At 45.7% G+C, this 12507-nt stretch overlaps 2 protein-coding genes and 1 long non-coding RNA gene across 3 annotated transcripts in view; 1 reads left to right on the top strand and 2 right to left on the bottom strand.

Moving 5' to 3' along the window:
* Window positions 1–111: 111 nt before the first annotated feature.
* On the bottom strand, window positions 112–4443 carry LOC147309990 (uncharacterized). Its single transcript, XR_015125905.1, has 4 exons — window positions 4312–4443; window positions 1211–1259; window positions 979–1042; window positions 112–638 (listed from the first exon to the last, which is right to left on the bottom strand). It is a non-coding gene; the product is annotated as an uncharacterized LOC147309990 (long non-coding RNA).
* The window catches only part of LOC147309991 (peroxisomal succinyl-coenzyme A thioesterase-like), a 34639-nt gene continuing 25597 nt past the window's right edge, over window positions 3466–12507 (top strand). Inside the window, exon 1 of the mRNA XM_086270441.1 lies at window positions 3466–3703. The gene's annotated coding sequence lies outside the window, so the exon portion shown is untranslated. The remainder of the gene's footprint in view (window positions 3704–12507) is intronic.
* Window positions 11129–12009, bottom strand: LOC147309992 (uncharacterized). Its single transcript, XM_086270452.1, has one exon. It carries the CDS (start codon window positions 12007–12009, stop codon window positions 11221–11223), a length of 789 nt encoding a protein of 262 aa, XP_086126578.1. The 3' UTR covers window positions 11129–11220.

Genomic DNA, 12507 nt, shown 5'->3' on the forward strand with positions numbered 1-12507 from the left:
TTTCTGGCTGTACAATACTAATTGTTTACCTACTGACAAACATTTCAAGTTCAACTAAATGAAAAAACAATTTGTGGTAACCTGAATATGATTAAAAATAATTAACAAAACTTTTTGTAATGATGTTAAAATCAGCCCAACTTTTATTTTCAAGCACAACAAAGTATAACAGCCAACATACTGGACACTGTTCTGCTGAACAACAAACAATTATATTGCCATCACTGTTATAATCTTACAATGAACAAAGTCTCAGGTGTAATTATTCTGAAAATAAGTTTAGGCCTACCACAAGTTTGTTTTGTGCTTACATTACTTATATAATCAAAATAAAATATTTGTTGTTCTGTCACAAGTGCAGTCTCTGATTTAAACAACACATTTGTTTTTCATTCCAACACATGAGCTGGAATGTTGTAATATTTTAAGGATGGCTTGTTTCCAGTTCAGGCATTACTGCCTGAATGACTGTCATGGATCGAGGTGATCCAAATGTAGGTGCAGAAGAAAGTCTTTAACTTCCCTTAAGTACAGTGGCAGTGGATGTGGGTTGGAGATGCAATGAGCTTGAACCTGCAGCACAGGTCACAGATGGTGACCACACCATCTGTGACGGAGGTCTCATCTCTCCTGTTGTCCTGCAAGCAAGCCATCATATTTTTTGGAACATGAACTTAATTGCTTTCTTAAAACATTTTTTTCTGCATTTGGTATAAAACAGACTCCAATTTACACAATCTCAGGCTCCCTCCCCACCGGCGAGGTGACATTCAATGTCCCAATTGTCAGTCTGGATAGCCGTGACCACCACCCAACAAACAATAATGTCATGAAAGCATCATTTTAAAAAGGGCTATGCAAACATGGCCAATAACTTTCATTCTAATGATGTGCAAAATGATTGACCCTCTAAACTAAGTTTGGGGGATGTGATCTTTCAAGAAATGCAGACCAAACTGTTGTTGTTTGTTTACTTACACAGCATGTCTTGTAGAATTAACTGGAGTCACCAGCAACAGCCTAGTGCAGTCATATCTCAAGTCTAATAACAGAAGACAGGAAAAGATCAGTAAAGAAACAACTTCCCCAAACCAAAGCACAAATAAAACAATAAGTAAAACAGGCTGATCTAAAGTATGATTAAAGTCCAGCCTGATTAATATAAATGTCACTGACAGTTGCTAATATATTGGAAAACAAAAATACTTACCACTGAGTTGATGTCTTTCTGTCCAACAACAGGAGTGCTGGTCCCGAGCCTCAAAGACAGTAAGAAGCAAGCAGAAGGAGAAAAAACAGAACATTTTTCAGAAACCGATTTGATCCTTAATGGCTGTGCAATTATTGTAACATAGAGTTTGCTTATGTTGTTAAATAAAGGCTAGATTTGGCATTAATAGATGCCACAGATGTTCAAAAGCTGCCACAAAGCATGAAAAAAATGGACGTCTCTGAAAACGTCGGAGCATTTTTGCAAATATGTGATGTCTTGATAAATCAAGGAGATATTTGAACTTTACACAGCTACATTCTTGCCTGAAAATATCTTAAAAGTAAACTTCCAGCTTACTTAGTTTTTCTAAGTTAAGACAACTCAAATAAATTGAGTTTATCAGCATTTTTGCATAAAAAGTACTGGTAACTTATTTAAATCGAGTTCTAATAACAAATTGATAAAAATTGAGTTCAGCCTATTTAATATTTTTAATTAAACACAATATTACATTTTACAGTGTAGTAAAAACAATTACTATTTTATAGGACAGTTATTTTACAGTTTTTATGTGTTGTAAGAGACACAAACAGCATTGTGTCCTATAGGCAGTACTAAAGCTTCATTGTTTAAAGAGATGTTCTTGATGTAAGGGTCTAAGTTGTCTCCACCTGCTACGGCGGCTGAGATCCAGGACTCTTCTAAGGACGTTTCACGACACTGTGGTGGCATCTCTTATTTTTTCTGCTGTGGTCTGCTGGAGTGTTGGAATGGCAGAGAGGGACAGGGGGAAACTTAATAAACTGGTCAAGAGGGCTAAGTCTGTCCTGGACTGTCCGCTGAAGTCCATTGAGCGGGTTGGGGAGGAGAGCATGTTATCTAAGCTAACATCCATCATGGACAACACCATCCACCCCCTGCATGACACTGTATGAGTACTGAGCAGCTCATTCCGCAATAGACTTTTACACCCACAGTTTAGGAAAGAGCGCTACCGCAGGTCATTAGTAATAAACAGCCAGTGAGAGTGAGTGGATTTAAGAAAGTCAGTGACTCAGGTGTGTCGCTTGGTTTGTCATCTGTTTGTGAGACTGGAGGAGACGTAGAAATCCTTTGTTTTAAATCTTAGTTAGGAAGGTTCCTGTTTGAAAACAAGCACTTTTTGTGAGAAATGCAAGAAGTACATCTGCAGAAAGCACACAGTTACATTCTGTCCATCATGTGGACAAAATAGAAAATGTTGAGCATTGAGAAACTGAGAACGTTGGGCAAGTTCAAAAGAAATGTGTTTGTAAGAACGAAAAACCAAATTGTTCCTAAAATAGTTATGGAAAGTCTAACTGTTGTATGTCTGTGTTCTACATGTTTATCTAATGGAAAATAAAGTTGCTATTGTTTTATTGCAGTTTTTGGATAATTCTGAGTGGATTTACACAGTACGGGTCAAAATGACCTGCAACAAAATCAATGTCAATTGTTTGTTCTTCAACTTAATACAAGGGTTAATTTCCAAAACTTGCTTATGATCTTCAATTTGTAGCAGATCCACTATCACACAGCAGCTGGAGCAGTCTCCAATGGAGTCCACTGCTGCCACCTGTGGCCAAGTACCATAGCCTACTACTAGATTAATTTGTGACACATCTGCACCTGCTGCTATGATCACATTGAGTAGAGGCTGAGTGGCTGCACTAACCCCTGGTACATCCAGATCTACCCACAAACATGTTGACAGATACAATCCCGGCAATGTGGATTGTCAACACTGAAAACAATCAGTAAGCAAAGACAACAGGGATCATTTGTTTCTGTTTATGTAGCACCCACAACATTTGTAGTCGCCTTCTGCACAGGGGAAGTCCACACACACTGTGTGGTACCACTTTCCACAGAAGGTGCATTCAATCTGCAAGACTGAATGAGATTTTCAGAGTCATTGTCTGACTGTTTATTACTAATCACCCGCTGTACATTCACAGTAACTGCCATCTCCTTACAAATGATCATTAGGAGTAACCATACTGTATATAACAACCAACTCTACAATGTTTGTTCGCAGAGAAAAGACACAGGCAGACTACACTAACAACATGTGATGTTACAACACTAGTGAAATATTAGTGTCATTTCATTCTTTTCAAAGGTTTATTTGCATGACGCACAAACAGACACAATTGAAAGGTACAAATGTGCATGACACGAATTCAAACGTGGTGCAGATGTGTGTCACAGGTTGATCTGGCTGTAGGCTGTGGCACTTGGCCAGAGGTGGCGCTGGTTGACTCGAGTCCATGTTAGTGCACAAAGTAAACTGCTCGCTGTAGTTGTGAAGCAAAAACGCTGAATTCGGAGAAATAAACCGTGCGAGGGGAACGATAACGACGACAAGAGTCTCCCGATCGTTTACTCTTGCTGTCCTGTGAACAACATCGGCGTGGTGTTAATTGTTTGCTGTTTTCGCGATCGCGTCGCGCATGAGGATATCACCAGGTAAACTCGCAACATTTTTAAACATTTTGTTGTTCAACAGCATCAAGACTGACGGAGTGTGTTTGACATAACCTCACAAGTGTCACAGATGCCACATTTGGCGTTTTTTTGCTGGTTTGTCGGTAGCAGCTCCTGAAACGCAAGACTGCCACACATCTGTTCGACCAACGCCAGTTGATCTAAACGCCAGTAGATCTGGAACACCGGCTAGGGTTTGTTTTTAGCCTATCACAGACTCCCGCCCGCTTGCCGCGCTTCCGCTTCCTCGCGCAACGCTTCCGATGTCCCCACCTCCGGCCACCGACATCAGGCAACGCCGAGGCTTCGAGGCCTGGTTCGCGGAGCAAGCAGAGTTCACGCAGCGTTTCCCGCAGCCCATCCTGGATGTCGTCAACCGGGTTATTTAGGTTGAAAAGTGTCTGGCTGTTGTATGCACGGACACCGACACCAATTGCGACGATATCCATACATAGTGCAAAATAAACACGCTACACACAAAAACGTAAACAATGCAGCACCACTTTGGCTCCGGAGTGGCCGCTGCGTGCTACTGCCGCGCCGCGGCCAGAGTACCAGAGTGCAACAAAAGTAAAGTGCAAAATACATACCATAAAGAGAAACAAAATTAACACAGAGACACACAGCTTAGCTGTTGATGTGCAGCAATCAACACAATCTGTGAAGTGTGACAGAAAAATCACCCCTCCGACAGTCAAACCCATCTGTTCTCTGATTGGACGGTTAAATTTGTGATTGACATGACATTGGTCAATCAGCTGAAAGGAATAAAAACTAGAAAAATTTGCATTTCCTGCGAAAATGCTGTGGATGCCTTGTAGTGGAATCTGCTGAAAAGAGCAGAAGAAGTAAAACTATGTGCTGAAAAGAGGTAAATAAACGCGTACTCAGCTCTGAAGCTTTGTCAAAGTTTGCTGTGTCCTTTTTAGATTTGGCGCCTATAATTCCTGACTGCTGCTCAGTTCGCTCATCTGATGGTTATGCTGATATTTTGCTATCATTATTTTCATCTACCTCTGATTTGACTGTACCTGACGACTGTTCTCTCTGTTCGGTTGATGGTTGTGCTAATATCCTGTTATCTGTTTGTTCTTTTATTCTTGATTCTGTTGCTCCCATCAAAATGAAGCGCCCTAGAACCTACTCTCATTGCTGGCTAAACGATACTACACGTGCCTTACGACGTGTCTGTCGCCGTGATGAGAGGAGGTGGAAAAAAGATAAACTTCAGGTTTCTTATGATATGTTACGGACCAGCTGCTCACAGTTTCAAACTGCTGCTAGAATGGCTAAGGCATCTTTTCTTTCCAAAGTCATTTTGGCTAATTGTCACAACCCCCGTATGCTATTTAAAATTTTTAATTCTGTTGTTAATCCCGGTCCTGATATGCCTTTACTGTATTCACAAGCTCTTTGTGAGCATTTTCAAATTCTTTTTTTTAGATAAGGTTTCATCCCTTAAGCTTTCCTCTTCGTCTACATCTTATCCTGTCTTTTCCTCTGAGTGTAATTCAACTTTTCATCAATTTGAGCCCGTGTCGCTTTCGACTCTGAAGCAGCTGGTTGATCAACTAAAAAACACCGATGCTGTGTTTGATATTCTCCCATCACGCATTGTTAAGGGCTGCTTTGATGTAAATGGACCGAGCATTCTGTTCTTAATGAATTTTTCTCTACTCTCTGGATCTGTCCCACTGGCCTTTAAGCATGCTGTAGTCCAGCCTATTCTGAAAAAGAAGAATCTTGATTGTTATGATCTTTTGAACTATCGACCAATCTCTAAGCTTCCGTTTCTGTCCAAGATCCTGGAGCGACTAGTTCTTTCTCAGCTTCAGGCATACTTAGACGCGAACAACATTGCAGAGAAATTTCAGTCTGCCTTTAAGCCACGGCACAGCACTGAAACGGCCTTGCTTAGAGTTCTCAATGACCTATTTGTAAGCACTGACTCTGGACGCTCTGTGGTCCTGGTTTTATTGGACCTTTCCTCTGCTTTATATATGGTTGATCATAACATTCTTCTACTAAGACTTGAGCATACTGTGGGTATAAGAGGCACTGCCCTCAACTGGTTTAAATCCTATCTTGCTGACAGGTCTTTTTCGGTTAATTTGGGCAACTTCTCATCTTCCTCGGTACCTGTACACTGTGGTGTGCCTCAAGGATCTGTATTAGGCCCTATTCTCTTTTCGCTATATCTGCTCCCTCTTGGAGCAATTTTTGAGAAGTATAATATTGCCTTTCATTGCTATGCTGATGATATACAGATTTATTTTGAGATTACTGACGATCTTGCTATGTCTTTTCACTATTTTCATGAATGCATGCGTGAGGTTAAAGGTTGGTTCAAGAGTAATTCTCTTGTCCTGAACGAAAAGAAAACGGAGATCGTGGTGTTTGATAGTAAAATCCCCTGCGACCAACTGTGCGCTGCTCTGATGCCTTTTGCTAGCTCTCCTTCTGATTATGCCAGTAATTTGGGCATACTACTGGATAGCTCGCTTAAATTTGACAAGCAAGTGTCTGCTGTTGTGAGGTCTAGTTTTAATCAGCTGCGCCTCATTTCTAAGGCTAAGCGCTATATTCCGCACACTGACTTGGAAAAACTCATTCACGCATTCGTGACTTCCAGGTTGGACTACTGCAACTCTCTTTACATTGGCCTTTCCTCCACCCTTCTCGTTAGATTGCAGACTGTCCAGAATGCGGCGGCACGCCTTTTGACAGATAGCAGGAAGTTTTCTTCCATCACTCCTGTTCTCGCTGGCTTGCACTGACTTCCAATTAAATACCGCATTCAATTTAAAATGTTACTTTTCACCTACAAAACCATTAATAACTTGGCACCAAGCTACCTCAATGAGCTTCTCAAGTTACACACTCCTGTCCGAGCACTTAGATCTGCTACCAGAATTCTTCTGGAAATACTATGATTTAGCAAAAATACTATGATTGAGCAGAAGTACTAAAATGTAGTAGAAGTACTTTGATTTAGCAGAAATACTATTATGGAGAAGTAATACTTTAACATGGGAGAAATATTGATACACAGACACACATACACAGAGCGTAAAGTGAACAGGAGCTGTTGAGAGTCTGGGCTTGGTATATGTAGGTCAGTTGAATTAGCTGCACCTGCTGTAGTCAGCCCTTACACACACAGACACAGAGAGAGGTATGAGTTTTCTTCAGTGTATTTCTGACATTCAGGATTCCCCTCGAACAAATGGCCATAATTTCCTAACCGTAGGGGCTAGAATGGACATTTAGACATCGTTTTGTTCAGAAGAGATGGGGGGAATCTTCAGGTCTTCATAATTCAGAGATAAAATATAAATTGTTAAAGATATATGACTTGTAAAACACTGTAACTAAGTAGAGGTGAAGCAAAAACTGCCTTGACATGCCCTCAAACAATGTTTTGTAACTCTAAATCTCTATGGAGCATCAAAATCATTCTTTCACCGTAAGAAACAGCAGGCTTTGGTAAACAGTCATGGAAATTTTCAGGGCTCTGTGGAAATCCATCAAAAAGATATGATGAGAGAAAAAAGTGCCTCATTTCCAGAGTTTTAAATCTGATGAAATCTGAGCGAAGAACAAATTTCCTACCCTCAAACAAGTGTAACTCATCTCAGAACGGTAATAGGTGAGAAATATATTCTTGAATTGTGAGCATCAGGAGTGTCTGAAGATATATTGGCACAAGCCTCATGTCTTAACTTCTAGTTGTGTGGATGCCTTTGAGGGCATCCACACAATTAGGTCAAAATTCGTACTCATACACAGCAAATTCTGGTCTTTGGAATAAACTCTCTGGGAGTTCAGATTAACTACATTTGAGTGTACATGCGTGACCATCGAATAAACTCTAGTGCAGAGTTAGAGTAACTCTTTTCTGGGAGTTGATTTTTCAACTCTTTATAGGAGTTAAAACTAAACTCTCATGGAGTAAAATTTCTACTACCATAAAGAGTAAAATGTAACTCATAACTAGAGTTCATTTTGATATTAACTCTTTTATAGTGTTACTCATCAAATGAAAAAAGGTTTTGGGTGACAATTACTACAAAAACACAATACTGATTATTATGAATGTATGAATTTTATTTATCAAAAGTATTGTGGAGGTATGTAACAACGACAGGAGAGGTCTCAGTGTCTCACTCCAACAACTTTATTAACTGACAGAACTTCACATATAGTCAGCGCCAAAATCTCCACCCCCACACTTCCCTTCAACTTGTGTGTGAGTGGAGCCACCTGGTGGTCTGCCACACATACCCCCCCTAGAACACACAGTCAGGTCTCCATTCAGTCCAGGACCCTGGGTCTAAGCAAACGACCCGCACGACTGAACCTGGGAGGGAGAGAACAGGCAGAGGAAGGTCCATCCTGTGAACGAGGCTGGTGAAGGCGAGCAGGAAAGGCAGGAGGAGGCTCAAACGTTGGTGGTCCGGGGGTAGTCCTGGGGGGAAAACCAGAGACTGTCAACCCCAGCACAGGAGGTCTGCCACGGCGAGGGGCCTGGGCCGGCACTACATCACTGTCCGGAAGAACATGTGCTGGTTTAAGTCTGTCAACACACACAGTCTCCCTTCGACCCCCAAAATCCAAAACAAAATGTTTCTGGCCCGGTTCAATAACCCTGAACGGGCCGTCATACAGCGGCCGCAGCGGTGTCCTGTGGGCATCGTGCCTGACAAAAACAAACTTAGCAGTCTCTAAAGTCTTTGGAACAAAGGTGTCAGGCACGCAATGGTGCACCGGACCAGGAACCCGAAGCGAGTGCAAAAGCGGGGTGAGAGAGAGCACCGATGGATCGAAGCAGGGAGGAGGATTTTCAGGCAAGAATTCTCCAGGCACGCGGAGGGGCTGACCAAACACTAGCTCAGCTGGGGAAGCGCCGAGATCCTCCTTAACCGCAGAGCGCAGCCCAAGCAAAACCCACGGGAGGCGGTCAACCCAATTGCCATCCTTTAAGGAGGCGCGAAAGGCAGCCTTCAGCGACCGGTGGAACCGTTCACACATCCCATTAGCCTGCGGGTTGTATGCGGTTGTGCGGTGGACTTTAGCCCCCAGTCCATCAGCCATGGCCGACCAAAGCTCGGAAATGAACTGGGGGCCTCTGTCTGACGTAATGTCCGCGGGTGGGCCGAAACGCGAGACCCAGGTCGACAAAAACGCCTTGGCCACCACTGCTGCGGTAGTGGACGCCAGGGGGACCGCCTCCGGCCACCTGGTGGTCCGGTCAACAACAGTCAAAAGGTGCGTAAAACCTTGTGACTGCGGCAAGGGACCCACCAGATCGACATGCACATGATCGAAACGTTTGCCGGGTATGAAGAACGGCTCCAGGGGCGCCTTGGTGTGTTTATGAACCTTCGCGCGCTGGCAGCGAATGCACGCCGACGCCCATTCCTTAACAGATTTGCGAAGGCCTGGCCAAACAAATTTAGAGCTGACCAGTTTAACAGAGGCCCGGACCCCTGGATGAGAGAGAGCATGTACCGAGTCAAAAACTTGACGACGCCAGGAAGCGGGAACCACAGGGCGAGGGCGGCCGGTGGAAACGTCACAGACGAGGAGGGGACCACCGTCCTGCACGGGTCTGTCCTCCAGTATGAGGCCCGTCTGGGTGGATTTAAGCGCGAGGATGTCAGGGTCACCGCTCTGATCGGCAGCCATGGCGGAGTAGTCTATGCCGAGAAAGACGGGAGAAACCAGCGCACGGGACAAACAGTCAGCCACATGATTGGATTTACCAGCCACGTGCCGAATGTCCGTGGTAAACTCAGAAATGGCTGCCAACTGGCGCTGCTGGCGTGCACTCCATGGATCGGAAACCTTGGACATGGCAAACGTCAAGGGTTTGTGGTCCACGTATGCGGTAAAGTGACGACCCTCGAGAAAAAACCGGAAATGACGAGACGCCAGGTGGAGCGCCAGTAGCTCCCTGTCAAAAACGCTGTAATTGCGTTCGCTGTCACGTAGCGTACGGCTGAAAAAGGCGAGCGGTTGCCAGACACCCGAGATTCGCTGTTCCAGCACCGCACCCACCGCTATGTCCGACGCATCAGTGGTCAACGCAATCGGCGCTGAGGGGGATGGGTGGGCCAGAAGGGCAGCATTAGCTAACGCTGACTTAGCATCAGAAAACGCTTGGATGCTGTCCGGAAACCAGTCAACGGGGTCATTAGCTTTTTTACCCTTTAACGCCCCATAAAGGGGCTTCAGCAGATGTGCCGCTCTGGGGAGAAAACGGTTGTAAAAATTCACCATCCCCAAAAATTCCTGCAGTGCCTTAACAGTCGTGGGACGCGGAAATTCCGAAACAGCTCGGACTTTGTCAGGCAACGGAACCGCGCCCTCGGCGGAAACACGGTGCCCAAGGAAATCGAGAACGGGCAACCCAAACTGGCATTTAGACGGATTAATAATCAGTCCATGCTCCGCCAAACGCTGAAAAACCTGACGCAGATGGAACATGTGCTGCTCTTTCGAGCTGCTGGCCACCAGTATATCATCAAGATATACAAAAACAAAGGGCAGCCCGCGCAAGACCGAGTCCATCAACCGCTGGAAGGTTTGGGCGGCACCTTTCAGGCCAAACGGCATGCGCAGAAACTTGAAAAAGCCGAAAGGTGTAATTACGGCGGTTTTGGGGACATCCTCCGCGCGCACGGGAACCTGGTGATATCCCCGTACCAAATCGATCTTAGAAAAAACCGAGGTCCCCGCAAGATGGGCGGAAAAATCTTGGATGTGGGGAATGGGATAACGATCGTTCTCCGTGACATTATTAAGACGGCGGAAATCCCCACAAGGTCGCCACCGACCATCAGATTTAGGCACCACGTGTAACGGAGAAGCCCAGGCACTGTTCGAACGCTGCACGATGCCCAGACGCTCCATGGTGGCAAATTCTTCCCTAGCGACAGCCAGTTTGGCGGGGTCGAGGCGGCGCGCGCGCGCGAACACCGGGGGCCCTACTGTAGTTATGTAATGCTCTACCCCATGCTTCGTCACCGTGCTCGAGAAAGTGGGGACAGTGAGTGAGGGAAACTCAGAAAGCAAACACTGAAAAACGTCACCCGAATCTACTGAGTTAGCATGCACCACGGGCTGAGCACCCCGAGTCAAACAGGGTAATGAGGAAAAGGACACAGCATCAATTAAACGTCTGTTAGCCACATCAACCAGTAGTCCGTGAGCACAAAGAAAATCAGCGCCTATTATAGGCACAGAGCTAGCAGCAGCAACAAAGTTCCACTGAAAGTCACGGTCGTGAAAGCAAACAGTCACCAACCTTTCACCGAAGGTTTTGATGGGAGAGCCATTAGCCGCTGTTAGCAATGGCCCGCAACCCTCAGCTAGCCTGTCCGAGCCAGCCGGGGGAAGAAGGCTCTTCTGTGAGCCGGAGTCCACCAGGAAACGCCTCCCCGAGCGTGAGTCCTCTAAGAAAAGCAGCCTTTCCTTGTTGTCAGCGGTCGCGGCTGCTACAGAGCGCTGACATGCCCGTTTCCCTGGGTCTGGAAACTGCAAGGCGGGAGGCAGCGCCGTGCCTTCGCTCCAAAACGCTGGTGATAAAAACAAAGCCCCTTTCCGCGGTGCCGCCGTGCAGCGATTCCGGCCACAGTGGACGAGTCGGAGGGCCCGTGGAGCATCGGTGAGGGGGAGGGGGAAAACGCTGGTGGGTCCTGAATAACCGTCTGGACGCCGAAAGTCCTGGTAGCCAGGAGGATGCGATCCGCCTCTTCCGCAAGGGAGCGGTAATCCTTCGTGGCCAATAGCGGGGAGTTGGCAAGGCCAGCGCGCACTGGAGCCGGCAGCTGTCGAAGAAAGAGGTGGGTGAAGAGAAATCCTCCGTCCTCCGCGCCCAGCAAGGACAGCATGCTCTCCATGAGCTCGAGGGCGGTGCCGTCGCCCAGGCCCGCGATGGAAAGGAGTTTCTCGGCCCGCTCAGCATCAGAGAGGGAGTAACGCCGCAGCAGCCCCTTGAGGGCGGCGTACTTGCCCTGGGCTGGGGGATCCCGGAGGAGAGTCATCACACGGCGGGTTGACAGCGGGTCAAGTGAGGCCACCACATGGTGGTATTTAGTGTCGTCGGCTGAAACTCCACGAAGAGCAAACTGAGCTTCTACGTGCATGAACCATGAAGGAGGATCGTGAAGCCAAAAATCCGGCAATTTAAGCGCCACAGCAAACGCAGCCATCGGCAGAGGTGAAGGTCCGGCGGCCGCCGATGCTTCCAGGCCAGAGCTGGCTTCGTCGTCGAGCCTTAGCATGTTCACTACAGGGGTCACCAATGTGGAGGTATGTAACAACGACAGGAGAGGTCTCAGTGTCTCACTCCAACAACTTTATTAACTGACAGAACTTCACATATAGTCAGTGCCAAAATCTCCACCCCCACACTTCCCTTCAACTTGTGTGTGAGTGGAGCCACCTGGTGGTCCGCCACAGTATCATATTCAAAATTCAATGGACTAACATACATTCTGTGTAACAGCACTATAATAGTGTAACATTCGACATTAAAACAGCAACAATTATGGCAGCTAAACAGTTGAGACATTGTGTGGTCAGATAGGCCTAATATTGGGGGGAAAAAACGAATTAAAGAAAAAAAAAAGACTACAGAATAAGCACTTATTGTAATGCAGTGTTAACATGAAAAAGACTCTATAAGGTCTCCATTAAGCCAACAAATTAAATAATGCAACTGTCTGACACGACATACAATTGTGAATCACACCCATATGACATTTGGCCATCAAAACTTT

This window comes from Aulonocara sp. 'chitande type north' Nkhata Bay, linkage group LG17 (genome assembly GCF_057382095.1).
Source record: "Aulonocara sp. 'chitande type north' Nkhata Bay isolate Kocher_YH1m ecotype deep benthic linkage group LG17, A_spYH_male_GT1.1, whole genome shotgun sequence".
NCBI lineage: Eukaryota > Metazoa > Chordata > Actinopteri > Cichliformes > Cichlidae > Aulonocara > Aulonocara sp. 'chitande type north' Nkhata Bay.

Coding starts and splice junctions, on each gene's coding strand:
- LOC147309992 (XM_086270452.1), bottom strand. CDS start 12,009: ATGCTAAGGCTCGACGACGAAGCCAGCTCTGGCCTGGAAGCATCGGCG.